Here is a 19,679-nt window from a genome sequence, read left to right on the forward strand (position 1 = left end):
CTGTGCATGTGGACAAACATGAAAAGTGCTTTATCATCGTCCCACAAGAGTGGCTTTAGTACCTGACAGCCATGACAGGAACCACAGTCCATACCCCGTCTCTGGTCTGATGAACAGGAGCAACATAACCCACCCTCCATACATATATTCTGCTATATATCTATCTATCTATCCATCTGTCTATCTGTCTATCTGTCGATCTGTCTGCATGTCTGCTTGTCTATCTGCCTGTCTGTCTGTCTGCTTGTCTGTCTGTCTATCTGTCTGCTTGTCTGACTGTCTGTCTGTCTAATCTATCTATCTGCCTGTCTATCTGTCTGTGTGTCTGTCTGCTAGTCTGTCTGTCTGCCTATCTGTCTATCTATCTATCTAGCTGTCTATCTATCTGTCTCCCTGTCTGCTTGCCTGTCTGCCTGTTTGCATGTCTGCATGTCTGCATGTCTGTCTGTGTTTAGAAGAGCGTGAGGGGGAAAGTAAACAACAAGGAAAAGGCAGGACTCATCTAAAGTCTGTTTCCCCCAGGAGCTCCTATCATTGTAGATTACAGGGTGGGATGTGTTGGTGGGCGGTAACAGACGAGGATGTCAACTGGCTAATCAACACCTGTTTGTTTTGTACCTGATCTAAAGCAAGTTCCCACCTGCCACTAATTTAAGGTCCTCCCACGTCAGTTTGTTGATGAAAGCCGTGTCACCCTCTCCAGCTAATCTGAGAAAAACGCCCTCAACATAAAACATTTAAACACTCCATCAATACTACTTACTGTATGTTGCTGCTCCACTTCAACATATTAGAACGATTCAAACTGGATTTAAATTTACAGCACATGAATCGATCTATTCACCATCAATGCAGCATTAGCCAATATATTCATGTAAACATTGAGGAATCATTTGCTTATCCTTCACATGCCCTTTAATAATCTATGTGAAACATCCGATCAGCAGTGGAGCATTAATGTGAAGAATGTGATGATAATCAGCATATAAAGTATTGTAAATCATCCCGATGCTAATCTTTTATCCCTGATAAACAAACAATGCAATCCATCGGTAAATACAGAAGTAATGATTCCTTGCTCGTATAGAATTACCAAATCATTAATAAGTGGGTATAAGTGAACCCGTTGTAAGAGTCGATATGCCTCAGGCCAATGTACAGACCTAGAGATGACTCATGAATCGCAAGTGTCTACTGATTGGTGATAGCCTACCAGATGTTGCCTGTGCTACCAAAATGCATAATGTTTGTCACTCGAATCCTCCTAAAATATAATGCTGACATCAATGCCCCAGGGACCTGCTATCTAATCTATACATTTCTCATAAGCACATGTATTGCAATCATATTGTGGACAAGCCAAGAGAGTTCTGTGATTTTGGAGATTGGGGGTGTTCATACAAAACACAGAAAATTGCTCCTCGCTCCATTTGTTTGGCCAGTTTTAATTTGTTTAACTGTGTTTTTGCCTTTGCCATTGTCAGCACATTTGGCTCCCTAGGGAGACAGAGAGAATCACATTCCCTCTGCGAGCCCCGTCTGTGAGATTGGAGCTCTCACCATGCCGGAGTGCTTTCTGCTGCATAGGCACATTACCGTGTACTCTCTCCGCTCTCATTTCTGCCACCGCACTTTTGACACAGACTCATAATAATCAGAGCAGCTCGGAGAGAATGTGTTTTGAACCGGGATGCCGTGAAACAGGCTGAGTGCAATAAAACTGAATTCAGTGTCTGAATGGGCTGTCTCGTACACAGAGACACAACGACACAGCAATTCTCAAGGGAATGATAAACCATCTCCGGCTCCAAAAGAACTCCTCGACGGCAGCCACAGGGTTTTCATCTCTATAAAGCCTTTTGTTTCCCCGAAAATCATCTCTGACATTCTCCGCTCCCCACTGTGGCTCCCCTGCTCATTCTTCTGAGTAAGGAGGGAGGAGAATAGGAGAATTCTACAGGTATTCATAACGTTTCATTTCTGCTTCATTTCGGTCACTCTCTGTTTTCCGGCCTTTCCGTTTCATTCCGTGGGGCCCTTCTCTACCTGAGGTTAGACAAGGGAGAAGCTGACACTGAATCTCAGATCGCTCCCTCGCTGCCTCGCAGCATTGTCTCCTCAAGACTGTGGGCCTGACAGATGTTTTCTCCATTGCTCCTGGCAGCAGCAGACAAGGTGGCTGTTTAGAATTGTAAATATGACTGGGCGGATATGGTGGCCCCAGCCGGAAGTTAGATAGTCCCTCGCTCTGTTCATTACAAGTCTTCTGATCCCTCCTCTGTGACTTTGCCTGGCCTGGAATCCCCTTCCAACACAAACACACAGAGGCAAGCGCATACACACACACGCACACACAAACATCGTCAGCCTCTCTGTTTCCCAGTAACCCCTTAGCTTACCAGGGCTTATCTGTCAAATGGCAGACATGGGTAATCATACTCTCAGATAGCAGGTCTTTCTTTTCAACTCTCTCCATTCTTCTTCTCCACCGTCATCCCTCCCTCCTCCTTTCATACTGTGGTTCTCACCCTCCCCAGGGCAGTAGGCCCGACTTAAAACAGGACTGGCCTCCATCACACAGGATTCATTTGGGAGTATATGATAATTCATACAGGTACAGTGCTATACAATCATGTACATGTGCTTGCACGCACGCACACACACACACACGCACGCGTGCACGCACATACTGTATAGAGATTACCATTAAATGCTAATCACAGCAGAAATAATGTTATTTCTGTATGTCACCTTGCTATTTCTGTCACTGAAATACATGTGCACCGAAGAAATACACCAACACAAATGTGATTTTAATTTGGATCAGATTCCTTACACGTGACATCCTAAATAGGCTTTGCTCGGCTTATGTGAAAGATATTGTCGTTTTTTCGAGAACCACTACCCAAGCCAGGGGTTCCACTCCTCTGTCAATCTGACATGTTTTTTTCCGTCACAGTGAGATTTGTCTTACCAGCTTTTTACCCTTTTGATTTCCCGAACTCCCAGGTCATTAGGATGCGAGGGAAACTTGAATTCAACCCAAAATCCCAATCAGATTGACAGGAGTGCGTGTTTTTATCTGTCCTCGAGCAGTCTTAACTGTTAGCCGCCTGCCTGACACACAATGCTCTGGTCCAGTTGCTCCTGGAGAGTCTGTTCTGTTCTGGCACACCCTCTCATACAGCAGATTACTGTCAGGGCTGCTGCCAAATCTACCCTGTATCCAGTTTCACACGCTCTCATACAGCAGATTACTGTCAGGGCTGCTGCCAAATCTACCCTGTATCCAGTTTCACACGCTCTCATACAGCAGATTACTGTCAGGGCTGCTGCCACATCTACCCTGTATCCAGTTTCACACGCTCTCATACAGCAGATTACTGTCAGGGCTGCTGCCACATCTACCCTGTATCCAGTTTCACACGCTCTCATACAGCAGATTACTGTCAGGGCTGCTGCCACATCTACCCTGTATCCAGTTTCACACGCTCTCATACAGCAGATTACTGTCAGGGCTGCTGCCACATCTACCCTGTATCCAGTTTCACACGCTCTCATACAGCAGATTACTGTCAGGGCTGCTGCCAAATCTACCCTGTATCCAGTTTCACACGCTCTCATACAGCAGATTACTGTCAGGGCTGCTGCCAAATCTACCCTGTATCCAGTTTCACACGCTCTCATACAGCAGATTACTGTCAGGGCTGCTGCCACATCTACCCTGTATCCAGTTTCACACGCTCTCATACAGCAGATTACTGTCAGGGCTGCTGCCACATCTACCCTGTATCCAGTTTCACACGCTCTCATACAGCAGATTACTGTCAGGGCTGCTGCCACATCTACCCTGTATCCAGTTTCACACGCTCTCATACAGCAGATTACTGTCAGGGCTGCTGCCACATCTACCCTGTATCCAGTTTCACACGCTCTCATACAGCAGATTACTGTCAGGGCTGCTGCCAAATCTACCCTGTATCCAGTTTCACACGCTCTCATACAGCAGATTACTGTCAGGGCTGCTGCCACATCTACCCTGTATCCAGTTTCACACGCTCTCATACAGCAGATTACTGTCAGGGCTGCTGCCACATCTACCCTGTATCCAGTTTCACACGCTCTCATACAGCAGATTACTGTCAGGGCTGCTGCCAAATCTACCCTGTATCCAGTTTCACACGCTCTCATACAGCAGATTACTGTCAGGGCTGCTGCCACATCTACCCTGTATCCAGTTTCACACGCTCTCATACAGCAGATTACTGTCAGGGCTGCTGCCACATCTACCCTGTATCCAGTTTCACACGCTCTCATACAGCAGATTACTGTCAAGGCTGCTGCCAAATCTACCCTGTATCCAGTTTCACACGCTCTCATACAGCAGATTACTGTCAGGGCTGCTGCCACATCTACCCTGTATCCAGTTTCACACCCTCTCATACAGCAGATTACTGTCAGGGCTGCTGCCACATCTACCCTGTATCCAGTTTCACACGCTCTCATACAGCAGATTACTGTCAGGGCTGCTGCCAAATCTACCCTGTATCCAGTTTCACACCCTCTCATACAGCAGATTACTGTCAGGGCTGCTGCCACATCTACCCTGTATCCAGTTTCACACGCTCTCATACAGCAGATTACTGTCAGGGCTGCTGCCAAATCTACCCTGTATCCAGTTTCACACGCTCTCATACAGCAGATTACTGTCAGGGCTGCTGCCACATCTACCCTGTATCCAGTTTCACACCCTCTCATACAGCAGATTACTGTCAGGGCTGCTGCCACATCTACCCTGTATCCAGTTTCACACGCTCTCATACAGCAGATTACTGTCAGGGCTGCTGCCACATCTACCCTGTATCCAGTTTCACACGCTCTCATACAGCAGATTACTGTCAGGGCTGCTGCCACATCTACCCTGTATCCAGTTTCACACGCTCTCATACAGCAGATTACTGTCAGGGCTGCTGCCACATCTACCCTGTATCCAGTTTCACACCCTCTCATACAGCAGATTACTGTCAGGGCTGCTGCCAAATCTACCCTGTATCCAGTTTCACACCCTCTCATACAGCAGATTACTGTCAGGGCTGCTGCCAAATCTACCCTGTATCCAGTTTCACACCCTCTCATACAGCAGATTACTGTCAGGGCTGCTGCCACATCTACCCTGTATCCAGTTTCACACCCTCTCATACAGCAGATTACTGTCAGGGCTGCTGCCACATCTACCCTGTATCCAGTTTCACACCCTCTCATACAGCAGATTACTGTCAGGGCTGCTGCCAAATCTACCCTGTATCCAGTTTCACACCCTCTCATACAGCAGATTACTGTCAGGGCTGCTGCCACATCTACCCTGTATCCAGTTTCACACGCTCTCATACAGCAGATTACTGTCAGGGCTGCTGCCAAATCTACCCTGTATCCAGTTTCACACGCTCTCATACAGCAGATTACTGTCAGGGCTGCTGCCAAATCTACCCTGTATCCAGTTTCACACCCTCTCATACAGCAGATTACTGTCAGGGCTGCTGCCAAATCTACCCTGTATCCAGTTTCACACCCTCTCATACAGCAGATTACTGTCAGGGCTGCTGCCAAATCTACCCTGTATCCAGTTTCACACCCTCTCATACAGCAGATTACTGTCAGGGCTGCTGCCAAATCTACCCTGTATCCAGTTTCACACCCTCTCATACAGCAGATTACTGTCAGGGCTGCTGCCAAATCTACCCTGTATCCAGTTTCACACCCTCTCATACAGCAGATTACTGTCAGGGCTGCTGCCAAATCTACCCTGTATCCAGTTTCACACCCTCTCATACAGCAGATTACTGTCAGGGCTGCTGCCAAATCTACCCTGTATCCAGTTTCACACCCTCTCATACAGCAGATTACTGTCAGGGCTGCTGCCACATCTACCCTGTATCCAGTTTCACACCCTCTCATACAGCAGATTACTGTCAGGGCTGCTGCCACATCTACCCTGTATCCAGTTTCACACCCTCTCATACAGCAGATTACTGTCAGGGCTGCTGCCAAATCTACCCTGTATCCAGTTTCACACCCTCTCATACAGCAGATTACTGTCAGGGCTGCTGCCACATCTACCCTGTATCCAGTTTCACACCCTCTCATACAGCAGATTACTGTCAGGGCTGCTGCCAAATCTACCCTGTATCCAGTTTCACACCCTCTCATACAGCAGATTACTGTCAGGGCTGCTGCCACATCTACCCTGTATCCAGTTTCACACCCTCTCATACAGCAGATTACTGTCAGGGCTGCTGCCAAATCTACCCTGTATCCAGTTTCACACCCTCTCATACAGCAGATTACTGTCAGGGCTGCTGCCAAATCTACCCTGTATCCAGTTTCACACCCTCTCATACAGCAGATTACTGTCAGGGCTGCTGCCAAATCTACCCTGTATCCAGTTTCACACCCTCTCATACAGCAGATTACTGTCAGGGCTGCTGCCACATCTACCCTGTATCCAGTTTCACACCCTCTCATACAGCAGATTACTGTCAGGGCTGCTGCCACATCTACCCTGTATCCAGTTTCACACCCTCTCATACAGCAGATTACTGTCAGGGCTGCTGCCACATCTACCCTGTATCCAGTTTCACACGCTCTCATACAGCAGATTACTGTCAGGGCTGCTGCCAAATCTACCCTGTATCCAGTTTCACACGCTCTCATACAGCAGATTACTGTCAGGGCTGCTGCCAAATCTACCCTGTATCCAGTTTCACACCCTCTCATACAGCAGATTACTGTCAGGGCTGCTGCCAAATCTACCCTGTATCCAGTTTCACACCCTCTCATACAGCAGATTACTGTCAGGGCTGCTGCCAAATCTACCCTGTATCCAGTTTCACACCCTCTCATACAGCAGATTACTGTCAGGGCTGCTGCCAAATCTACCCTGTATCCAGTTTCACACCCTCTCATACAGCAGATTACTGTCAGGGCTGCTGCCAAATCTACCCTGTATCCAGTTTCACACCCTCTCATACAGCAGATTACTGTCAGGGCTGCTGCCAAATCTACCCTGTATCCAGTTTCACACCCTCTCATACAGCAGATTACTGTCAGGGCTGCTGCCACATCTACCCTGTATCCAGTTTCACACCCTCTCATACAGCAGATTACTGTCAGGGCTGCTGCCAAATCTACCCTGTATCCAGTTTCACACCCTCTCATACAGCAGATTACTGTCAGGGCTGCTGCCAAATCTACCCTGTATCCAGTTTCACACGCTCTCATACAGCAGATTACTGTCAGGGCTGCTGCCAAATCTACCCTGTATCCAGTTTCACACGCTCAACATATCACCACAGTAGCCTACTTCTCAAAACGCAGTCAGGTTGGACATAATGTACACACTAGCCCCATCCTTTATTGGCAACATCATGCAGCATTCATTAGATTTGTAAACAACTTCTGCTCTCACTTGATTGGTTTTAACAGTGGGAGTCATCAGCTAAATAACGGACAAGTGGGCGTTGTTAATAAAGCCTTTATGTGGGGAAAATAGATGAAAATCTGTGTGTTGGCCTCTATATGTTGGTAACATTCTGTCACTGTGTTAATGATGGAGCATTGAACTAAAGCATTCATCTGATTTACTTTAGGAACATTTTGTAAAGTTTGGACATGAGGTATACATCTTATAACAAACTGAATGGCAAAAAATGTCTTATGTTAAACACGGTTTGAGGAATGATGAATGCCAATGTTCATCAGCGCTTTGAATGAAGTAGTTAGACAAACAGGGCTAACTGTGACTCACCTAAATATTGAATATGCAATTTCATTCTATTAAATTTTTTTTATTTTTTTTATTTAACCTTTATTTAACCAGGTAGGCAAATTGAGAACACGTTCTCATTTACATTTGTGACCTGGCCAAGATAAAGCAAAGCAGTTCGACACATACAACAACACATAGTTACACATGGAGTAAAAACAAACATATAGTCAATAATACAGTGAAAAAAAATAAGTCTATATACAATGTGAGCAAGTGAGGTGAGATAAGGGAGGTGAAGGCAAACAGATATATGTATAAATAAATAAAATATAAAAAGGCCATGGAGGCGAAGTGAGTACAACACAGCAAGTAAAATAAAAACTAAAAAACACTGGAATGGTTGGTTTGCATTGGAAGAAAGTGCAAAGTAGAGACAGAAATAATGGGGTGCAAAGGAGCAAAATAAATTAATAAATAAATACAGTAGGTAAAGAGGTAGTTGTTTGGGCTAAATTGTAGATGGGTTATGTACAGGTGCAGTAATCTATGAGCTGCTCTGACAGCTGGTGCTTAAAGCTAGTGAGGGAGATAGGTGTTTCCAGTTTCAGAGATTTTTGTAGTTCGTTCCAGTCATTGGCAGCAGAGAACTGGAAGGAGAGGCGTCCAAAGGAAGAATTGGTTTTGGGGGTGACTAGAGAGATATACCTGCTGGAGCGCGTGCTACAGGTAGGTGCTGCTATGGTGACCAGCGAGCTGAGATAAGGGGGGACTTTACCTAGCAGGATCTTGTAGATGACCTGGAACCAGTGGGTTTGGCGACGAGTATGAAGCGAGGGCCAGCCAACGAGAGTGTACAGGTCGCAGTGGTGGGTAGTATATGGGGCTTTGGTGACAAAACGGATGGCACTGTGATAGACTGCATCCAATTTATTGAGTAGGGTTTTGGAGGCTATTTTGTAAATGACATCACCGAAGTCGAGGATTGGTAGGATGGTCAGTTTTACAAGGGTATGTTTGGCAGCATGAGTAAAGGATGCTTTGTTGCGGAATAGGAAGCCAATTCTAGATTTGACTTTGGATTGGAGATGTTTGATGTGGGTCTGGAAGGAGAGTTTACAGTCTAACCAGACACCTAGGTATTTGTAGTTGTCCACATATTCTAAGTCAGAGCCGTCCAAAGTAGTGATGTTGGACAGGCGGGCAGGAGCAGGCAGCGATCGGTTGAAGAGCATGCATTTGGTTTTACTTGTATTTAAGAGCAGTTGGAGGCCACGGAAGGAGAGTTGTATGGCATTGAAGCTCGCCTGGAGGGTTGTTAACACAGTGTCAAAAGAAGGGCCAGAAGTATACAGAATAGTGTCGTCTGCGTAGAGGTGGATCAGAGAATCACCAGCAGCAAGAGCGACATCATTGATGTAAACAGAGAAGAGAGTCGGTCCAAGAATTGAACCCTGTGGCACCCCCATAGAGACTGCCAGAGGCCCGGACAACAGACCCTCCGATTTGACACACTGAACTCTATCAGAGAAGTAGTTGGTGAACCAGGCGAGGCAATCATTAGAGAAACCAAGGCTGTCGAGTCTGCCAATGAGGATGTGGTGATTGACAGAGTCAAAAGCCTTGGCCAGGTCAATGAATACGGCTGCACAGTATTGTTTCCTATCGATGGCGGTTACGATATCGTTTATGACCTTGAGCGTGGCTGAGGTGCACCCATGACCAGCTCTGAAACCAGATTGCATAGCGGAGAAGGTGTGGTGTGATTCGAAATGGTCGGTAATCTGTTTGTTGACTTGGCTTTCGAAGACCTTAGAAAGGCAGGGTAGGATAGATATAGGTCTGTAGCAGTTAGGGTCAAGGGTGTCCCCCCCTTTGAAGAGGGGGATAACCGCAGCTGCTTTCCAATCTTTGGGGATCTCAGACGACACGAAAGAGAGGTTGAAGAGGCTAGTAATAGGGGTGGCAACAATTTCAGCAGATAGTTTTAGAAAGAAAGGGTCCAGATTATCTAGCCCGGCTGATTTGTAAGGGTCCAGATTTTGCAGCTCATTAAGAACATCAGCTGACTGTATTTGGGAGAAAGAGAAATGGGGAAGGCTTGGGCGAGTAGCAGAGGGGAGGGCAGTGCTGTTGTCCGGGGTAGGGGTAGCCAGGTGGAAAGCATGGCCAGCCGTAGAAAAATGCTTATTGAAATTCTCAATTATAGTGGATTTGTCGGTGGTGACAGTGTTTCCTATCTTCAGAGCGGTTGGAAGCTGGGAGGAGGTGTTCTTATTCTCCATGGACTTTACGGTGTCCCAGAACTTTTTTGAATTTGTGTTGCAGGAAGCAAATTTCTGCTTGAAAAAGCTAGCCTTGGCTGTTCTAACTGCCTGTGTATATTGGTTTCTGGCTTCCCTGAAAAGTTGCATATCACGGGGGCTGTTCGATGCTAATGCAGAACGCCATAGGATGTTTTTCTGTTGGTTAAGGGCAGTCAGGTCAGGAGAGAACCAAGGGCTATATCTGTTCCTGGTTCTAAATTTCTTGAATGGGGCATGCTTATTCAAGATGGTGAGGAAGGCATTTTAAAAAAATGACCAGGCATCCTCTACTGACGGGATGAGATCAATATCCTTCCAGGATACCCCGGCCAGGTCGATTAGGAAGGCCTGCTCGCTGAAGTGTTTCAGGGAGCGTTTGACAGTGATGAGTGGAGGTCGTTTGACCGCTGACCCATTACGGATGCACGCAATGAGGCAGTGATCGCTGAGACCTTGGTTGAAAACAGCAGAGGTGTATTTGGAGGGCAAGTTTGTTAGGATGATATCTATGAGGGTACCCGTGTTTACGGAATTGGGGTGGTACCTGGTAGGTTCATTGATAATTTGTGTGAGATTGAGGGCATCAAGCTTAGATTGTAGGGTGGCTGGGGTGTTGAGCATGTTCAAATTTAGGTCGCCTAGCAGCACGAGCTCTGAAGATAGATGGGGGGCAATCAGTTCACATATAGTGTCCAGAGCACAGCTGGGGGCAGAGGGTGGTCTATAGCAGGCGGCAACGGTGAGAGACTTGTTTTTAGAGAGGTGGATTTTTAAAAGTAGAAGTTCAAATTGTTTGGGAACAGACCTGGATAGTATAACAGAACTCTGCAGGCAGTCTTTGCAGTAGATTGCAACACCGCCCCCTTTGGCCGTTCTATCTTGTCTGAAAATATTGTAATTGGGGATAAAAATGTCTGAATTTTTGGTGGTCTTTCTAAGCCAGGATTCAGACATGGCTAAAACATCCGGGTTGGTAGAGTGTGCTAAAGCAGTGAACAAAACAAACTTAGGGAGGAGGCTTCTAATGTTAACATGCATGAAGCCAAGGCTATTACGGTTACAGAAGTCATCAAAAGAGAGCGCCTGGGGAATAGGAGTGGAGCCAGGTACTGCAGGGCCTGGATTCACCTCTACATCACCAGAGGAACAGAGGAGAAGTAGGATAATGGTACGGCTAAAAGCTATGAGAATTGGTCGCCTAGAGCTACTAGAGCAGAGAGTAAAAGGAAGTTTCTGGGGGCGATAAAATAGTTTAAAGGAATAATGTACAGACAAAGGTATGGTAGGATGTGAATACAGTGGAGGTAAACCTAGGTATTGAGTGATGATGAGAGAGATCTTGTCTCTAGAAACATCATTGAAACCAGGTGATGTCATCGCATATGTGGGTGGTGGAACTGATAGGTTGGATATGGTATAGAGAGCAGGGCTAGAATCTCTACAGTGAAATAAGCCAATAAACACTAATCAGAACAGCAATGGACAAGGCATATTTACATTAAGGAGAGGCATGCTTAATCGAGTGATCAGTAAGGGTCCAGTGAGTAGAGGTTGGTTGGGGTCGTGGCGATCCAGACAGCTGGCCGGGTATATGGCTATCGGTAGCAGCATAGGATGGAGGTCTGTTTGTAGATACCTCGTGCGTTTCCGTCGGTAGGTTCCGTGTAGTGGGGTTTTGTTCAGATAGCAGCCGATAGGACAGCTAACGATTAGCGGGCCTCAGGTGAGCGTTCAGGTAACGTCGGGACGGATTTGCCGGTTGGATAAATCCCTCGGGCAGATAACGTCGGCAGTCAGTCGTGAAGGCCCGGTGGGGTTCCGTATCTGCAGCAGCAACAAAAGAAACGGGTCCGGATGGTGATGGAACTCCTCAGCTGGCTAGCTCCAGCATGATTTGAGTTTGCTCCGGGGTCGACGTAAGCCAATAGTCACACGGTATGCAGCTAGCTAGCTGCGAAATCAAGGTGCAAGTGTCCAGAGCCTGCGGTTGGAATCCGGGGAAACTGAGAGAAAAAAAGTCCCGGAATGCTCCGGTCCGAGTCGCGTTGCACAAAAGTGCCGGTAGATTATCGAGCTAAAGGAATAGCTGATGACCGCAAAACGTGGGCAGCTGAAACACCAACGCTAGCTAGCAAACCGGCTAATTTCGGGGCAGCTACAGATTAGCTTCTGGCTAGCTATCGGAGTAGCTTCTGGTTAGCTATCAGGCTAGCTTCTGAATTAGCCCCTGGCTATCTTCCACGATGGATTTTCAGATTGAGGTAAATAATACTTAATGTAATTGGTGAAGCGGGTTGCAGGAAAGCTTTTGCAGGAAAGCTTTTGTAGTTGAGTTCTTGGATAATAAAATAAATAAAAGATATGTGAAGAAAAGGTGTAAATATATATATATATACAGGACACGACAAGACAATACGGAAAAGACGTCTGAACTGCTAAGCCACCTTGGAGCTATTAAGATACTCATCTAGTTCATTGTATCAGACGGGTGAAGTGAACCAAGACTAAATACATTAGAAATCTATAATGTCTGTTGGGCGAATTGCCAACTAAAACCACAATCTGCAATCCTCTATGTCATGTTCTGTGACCATCTCAGTCTCACTGCTTTACATAATTGAAAGAGAAAAATCGATGTTTCTTGACGTCTCATATTGTCTTCTTTAAATGGATGAGTCTAGATGTCTACTGGCAGTTACTGAGGGAACGCAGCATTACATTTTCATACGTGTACTGCTCAATACTTGTATTTACCTTAGTTCACCCTAGTTAAAGACTCACTCCGACTGAACTTTTTAGGCTCAGTGAAGGGGCTAATTCCACCATAGCGGAGCTGGATTAAACATGAATCTCTGCCAAGTCTAGCACTATCGCAGAATTAATCATTCAGAGGATGTGGAGTCTTCAGCAGGATGTCATCGGTGTGAGCTGTGAAAGTACTGCCAAATAATATGCTAATAAATATACGTTAGCAAGGTTAAAGGATGAAAAAAGTGGACTGAAAGTGGCAACGTGCTTTAAATATGAAGCATAAAGGGAGCAGGTGAAAATTGTCCTTTTCTGACGGTTTAATTAACCAAAAGTAAAATCATCTTCCAACGCTTCCGCACATTTATGGAGATTCACTCTCCAATGTATTGACTATTGTGTTTCAAATGGATCCTTTAACTTTGTGTTTTGTCCTCTACCAACCATGTACAGTACCAGTCAAAAGTTTGGACACGCCTACTCATTCAAGGGTTTTTCTTTATTTTGATTATTTTCTACATTGTAGAATAATAGCGAAGACATCAAAACGATGAAATAACACATATGGAATCATGTAGTAACCAAAAAAGTGTTGAATAAATCAAAATATATTTTATATTTGAGATTCTTCAAAGTAACCACCCTTTGCCTTGATGACAGCTTTGCATTCTCTCAACCAGCTTCATGAGGTAGTCACCTGGAATGCATTTCAATTAACAGGTGTGCCTTGTTAAAAGTTAATATGCTGAATTTCTTTCCTTCTTAATGAATTTGAGCCAATCTATTGGGTTGTGACAAGGTAGGGGTGGTATACAGAAGATAGCACTATTTGGTAAAAGACCAAGTACATATTATGGCAAGAACAGCTCAAATAAGCAAAGAGTAACAACGTCCATTATTACTTCAAGGTCAGTCAATAAGGAACATTTCAAGAACTTTGAAAGTTTCTTCAAGTGCAGTCGCAAAAACCATCAAGCGCTATGATAAAACTGGCTCGCATTAGGGCCGCCACAGGAAAGGATAGGGGCTCCCGAGTGGCACAGAGTCTAAGGCACTGCATCTCAGTGCTAGAGGCGTCACTACATACCCTGGTTTGATCCCGGGCTGTATCACATCCGGCCGTGATCGGGAGACCCATAGAGCAGCGCTCAGCGTTATACAGGTTATACAGGGGAGGGTTTGGCCGCGGTAGGCCGTCATTGTAAAGTAACACCTCCAGGCTGTGTAAGGGCTATTTGACCAAGAAGGTGAGTGATGGAGTGCTACATCAGATGACCTGGCCTCCACAAATCACCCGACCTCAACCCAATTGAGATGGTTTGGGATGAGTTGGACCGCAGAGTGAAGGAAAAGAAGCCAACAAGTGCTCAGCATATGTGGGAACTGCTTCAAGACTGTTGGAAAAGCATTCCAAGTGAAGCTGGTTGAGAGAATGCCAAGAGTGTGCAAAGCTGTCATCAAGGCAAAGGCTATTTTCATTTGTTTAAAACTTTTTATGGGTACTACATGATTCCATGTGTGTTATTTCATAGTGCTGATGTCTTCACTATTACTGTACAATGTAGAAAATATTTAAAAAATAAAGAAAAACCCTTGAAGGAGTAGGTGTGTCCAAACTTTTGACTGGTACTGTATACATTTTTAGACTAGTAATATATTGACAGGTACCTACACTATTTGGGGCGGCAGCATAGCCTAGTGGTTGGGTAGAGCTTTGGACTAGTAACCGAAAGGTTGCAAGATCGAATCCCCGAGCTGACAAGGTACAAATCTGTCGTTCTGCCCCTGAATAAGGCAGGTAACCCATTGTTCCTAGGCCGTCATTGAAAGTAAGAATTTGTTCTTAACTGACTTGCCTAGTTAAATAAAGATAAAATAAAACAAATTTAAAATCCTGGTATTGTAAGTTAAACATTCACTAAACATGTGTTCCCTTTGCAGTGATTTAGCTTACCAATCAAATCCCTCAGGATATACACTACTAGTAAAGACATATATGTAAATCTATGGCTTTGCTGAAATGCTCTCCGACACTCCCCCTCAGCCTACCTTGCAGCTTGGTCTTGGGGATCTTGCCGCAGGGCTTGGTGGCGCTCACTGTGTTAGGACAGGTGGCATCCATGAGAGCGCGTTTCAGCACCCCAGTCCGGTTCTTCTTTCCCGTCACCAAGTCACACTCTCCCCAGGCCTGGAAGTCATACTTGCATTCACCTACAGAGACATGGTTACAACAGAGATACATGTTCAACACAAAACACATTTTACAGGATTGTTACAGCCACAGACATACCTACTGTATATACACTGCCGTTCAAAAGTTCGGGGTCAATTAGAAATGTCCTTGTTTTTTAAAGAAAAGCACATTTTTTGACTATTAAAATAACATCAAATTGATCAGAAATACAGTGTAGACATTGTTAATGTTGTAAATGACTATTGCAGCTGGAAACAGCAGATTTTTTATGGAATATCTACATTTGCGTACAGAGGCCCATTATCAGCAACCATCACTTCTGTGTTCCAATGGTACGTTGTGTTAGCTAATCCAAGTTTATCATATTAAAAGGCTAATTGATCATCAGAAAACCCTTTTGCAATTATGTTAGCACAGCTGAAAATGGTTGTGCTGATTAAAGAAGCAATAAAACTGTCTTTCTTTAGACTAGTTGAGTATCTGGAGTATCAGCATTTGTGGGTTCGATTACAGGCTCAAAATGTACAGAAACAAAGAACTTTCTTCTGAAACTCATCAGTCTATTCTTGTTCTGAGAAATGAAGGCTATTCCATGCGGGAAACTGCCAAGAAACTGAAGATCTCGTACAATGCTGTTTACTACTTCCCGAAGTCACCTCTTCACTGTTAACGTTGAGACTGGTGTTTTGCAGGTGCTATTTAATGAAGCTCCCAGTTGAGGACTTGTGAGGCGTCTGTTTCTCAAACTAGACACTCTAATGTACTTGTCCTCTTGCTCAGTTGTGCACCGGGGCCTCCCACTCCTCTTTCTATTCTAGATAGAGCCAGTTTGCGCTGTTCTGTGAAGGAAGTAGTATACGGCAGTGTAGGTTAAGATACAAAAACTCAAAGCTTTTGTCGGCCATTAGTGGTAACGCACGCTCCCCTTTAGCAGGCTGGTCTCATAGACTAACCGTAACATAGCATATGTTTGGTATTGTTACATAAGACAGAAGGTTAATTAAGGCAAAAACAAATGCTGGATGGTTGGTCGGGGTGGATGGGTATGCGTATAACGCAAACATCTAAAATCCCAAAGGTTGCAGGTTCAAATCTCATCATAGACAATTTTAGCTAATTAGCAGCTTACTACTGCAACTACTTACTACTTTGTATCTACTTTGCAACTACTTCAAGTTAGAAAATTCTTCACCTAACCCTTTCCTTAACCCTAACCCTAAACCCTAACCTCGCTAACGTTAGCCACCTAGCTAATGTTAGTGTTAGCCATTTAGCCACCAAGCTAACATTCACAACAAATTGGAATTCGTAACATATTATATGTATTGCAGATTTGTAATATATTATATGAATTTCAATTGGTAACATATCATAAGAATTGTAATTTGTAACACATCATACAAAATGGATGATGGACATCCACAAATGAATACATACCATATCATCCTAATTTGACTGTCCCAGATTGGTATTTACTATGTTGTATGGTGATTGTAGCACCCAGAAGACATCCCATAGGTTGAATACAACTGATCAAGTAGAAAATTAAATGTAATTACATTTATCGGCCTAGAATCAGCAATTAAGAACTGTTGTGGAACATCCTTTCTTTTACTGGAAAAGGGATTTTTTTCATAAAATGTCTGATTTATTTTAGTTTTATCCGTTAAATAATCTGATCTTCTACTCAAAAACACCAGAACCGGTAATATTTGCAAAAAGATTTACATTCCAACTATTCTCAGCCCCAGGACTTTCTTTATCAACCACCAACTGGTGCACCGTGTTATTAGCTAGTGTATGGATTTCCCTGCCAAGACCGGATTGTCTCCTTTAGGCTCCATTTTGCCCAGTTTCTCCACTCTGAAGATTCCATCTGTCTTTCCCATACACAGACTGTCTGGCGTTCTCTGCCTTTCAAAAAGGGCCTCCACTCTTTCACTTTATATTTTATTCTCTTTATGGAAAGAAAACATTTAAGCAGTCTACAGACTGGATTTCATTAAGGATCTTATTTGACATTATATTCAGAGTCCTCTTTAAACTCCTCCCCCAAGGATGCAGGGCTGTTCCAGGAAAGGATAGCCATGCCCCGTTCTTGTGTGTAAGAATGTGTGTCCGCATTCATGTGTGTGTGTGTTTGTGTTTGTCATCCCTCCATCCCTCTCTCCCTTCCTTTTGTTGGACTCTGGCGTAGCTCCCTCTTGGCTGTGGCACTCGTGTCCCTATTTCTCTCAGAAAAAAGCTTGGGCCGCTGTCACCTGGCTCTGAAATCCCAGGGCACTCGGCTGAGGGGAGCGGAGGGGGGGATGAGGAGGGGTTGACAGGACCATTGTTCTGGGAATTCTACAGGGATCTTCAAAACAGAGTGCTCTAAAAGCGTGTGCCTCTGTACCTATAACTTGGCAGTGAACACGTGTAGCATATGGGCATGTGTGAAACTTACTCCTCAGCGTGAAGTGTCCCCACTTGCGCCAGAGAATAGCTAGCTTTTCAGGTGGCGCTGACATTATATTCAGAGTCCTCTTTAAACTCCTCAGGTGGGCAGTCATGTGTGTTAGCAAAGCAGAGATCTTGGGTTCAAGCCTGGGTGTGAGCTGAATCAGGAGGAAGCTAGTAGGGAAAGTGGCAGGTAGCCCATACTCTGTTTGGAGATGACTCACATCTCTGCTGTATACACCCAGGCTGTAATTTCCTGAACCAGGCAATCATTCTCTGGGAATGTCCATTCATGAAGACTGAATTGAAAACACAACTGAAATCCTACTCCATTGAGTAGCAGAATATTTTTCCCTTTAATGGACATGGATACACATCAAAAAATATTACCTAAACAAAAAGACATAAAATTCCTAGACCAGTCATGTTCGTGCTGAATTATAAATGTGAGTCCGCTCCCCATGACCACACTCACACACCTCCAAACTGCTTCTTCCAGTTACAGGGGATCTTGCAGCGCTGGGTCTTGATGGTTTGCTTGCAGTCGGTGCCAGTGCGTGTGCCCTCCCTGGTGCCCAGGCCGCAGTCACCCTCGTTGGCCACGCACACACTCCACTGCCACTCCCCACAGTCCGACTTACGCTCCTTCTTCCCTGCAGGATCGCACACACACACCAACCTTATACTGCAGTCATGTCTGGGACATAATTATGTGGGCTGTAATTAGGCCAGGCTAGAGCTACACAACCACCGTGAAAGGTCGAAGTATTCAAATATATAAAGCACTGAGATACGCTTCTGTCATTGTGAGTCTGCAGTGAGCCCCCCTGCTTAAAGTGTATTTATGCACAAATCTGACCTGTTTTGAGCTTTACATCAAATTACCATTCATACCTTGTAGCAGGTACTGTAATAGGAGACCCCCCTCCATCCACATATCATCTGTCTGTCTGACTGCTGCCAATCTGCCGGTGTTTCTCACCTTGTTTCTCAGCTTTCCCCCCCTCGCCTGCTGTCACTGTGAGGACCAGGAGGGCCATGACGGCCAGAAGCGTCCATTGCTGCTGCCCTGACATGCTAGGAGAGAGGGAGAACAGACACAGAGGAATAACAAGTACAGCAACATATGTAACTCTGTGGGAGACATTCCATCGAAGGCCTCCCCTTCACCACCCTCTCCTTTCTTCAGACGAAGGGGCAGACCTGACAAAGAACCACAGCATGCCGCTACTTACATGTATGGTTCACAGTTACAGGTGAAGGCAAGCTCAGGCTATTTGTGGAATAAACAGTTGTTATTTGCTACAATGGCCTGCTGTGTGCTGCACTGTGCTCGTGTCTACAGATGTGTATGATGACATGGGGAAGTTATCGGCTGTCAGACAATGATACAGACGATTTGGAAATAGAAATAAACCTTTTTTTGCATGTTCTTTATGAATAGACTAATTGTTTCCCCTCCAGGCGCTCTCCGGCCTCCCAGCGGCCCAATAAAGAGAAGCCCCGTTCTAATCGCGGGTGCTGCTGTGCTAGGGAACTCTGGGTGGTGGAATTAGCGCACCATCCCCGTTTCTCATTCATTCCTTCTTTCACTTTCCCCCTGTTTATTTTGGAGATACCCAAAAACCCACAGAAGGGGAATCAGCGTGAGATTTAAGCAATTACCGAGCGTCTTGGATGCCAAAATGCTCCACTGTGCCCAAATTACTGCAAAAGGTACAGCCTGGCGGGGAAATCATTTACATTCGTCAATTTTAATTAATCATGAGCTGACATGGCTCTTACCCCCGGTCTGACACATTTGGCCCTGTATTTTTAGTCCTCTCCAATTTGAGACTTTGCAGAAGTTGATGCACCTCACGTCTATTAGCGATGCACGCAACGTGATAATCAATTTAAAAAGATGGCATTCAAACTCTCCTTTATTTTATTATTAGTCATTATTAATAGAGAGCTCACTGGTTGAATTCACTTCTGCTCTCAGCGCATCTATATATAATGAGTCTACTCTGAGTTTTAACTCATCTGAACCCTTACAATACAGGGCTTGAACCCTCAACAGTGGAAGCATACAGCATGCCCACTTTAACTGAGAGGCCGAATAACATTTGATTTGATTTGAGAACCTCTTTAGACAGACTGTTTTCTTGCCAGAAGCAGTTTTGTGTCAGTCAAACTGTTCAGTCAATGTTCCATTCCTCTCTCTATTCCATGAAAAATCTTGATAGTC

General features: G+C 45.0%; 1 protein-coding gene across 2 annotated transcripts in view; it reads right to left on the reverse strand.

Moving 5' to 3' along the window:
• Window positions 1-19,679, reverse strand: part of LOC129864900 (pleiotrophin-A-like) — a 60,143-nt gene that overhangs the window by 1,254 nt on the left and 39,210 nt on the right. For both annotated transcript variants that reach the window (XM_055937215.1, XM_055937214.1), the window contains exons 2-4: window positions 18,432-18,526; window positions 17,929-18,102; window positions 14,866-15,027 (exon numbers count right to left, since the gene is read on the reverse strand). In XM_055937215.1, the coding sequence (XP_055793190.1) occupies window positions 14,866-15,027; window positions 17,929-18,102; window positions 18,432-18,525 (430 nt within the window). In that variant the 5' untranslated portion in view covers window position 18,526. The remainder of the gene's footprint in view (window positions 1-14,865; window positions 15,028-17,928; window positions 18,103-18,431; window positions 18,527-19,679) is intronic.

Source organism: Salvelinus fontinalis, chromosome 11 (genome assembly GCF_029448725.1).
Source record: "Salvelinus fontinalis isolate EN_2023a chromosome 11, ASM2944872v1, whole genome shotgun sequence".
NCBI classification, from domain to species: Eukaryota; Metazoa; Chordata; class Actinopteri; order Salmoniformes; family Salmonidae; genus Salvelinus; species Salvelinus fontinalis.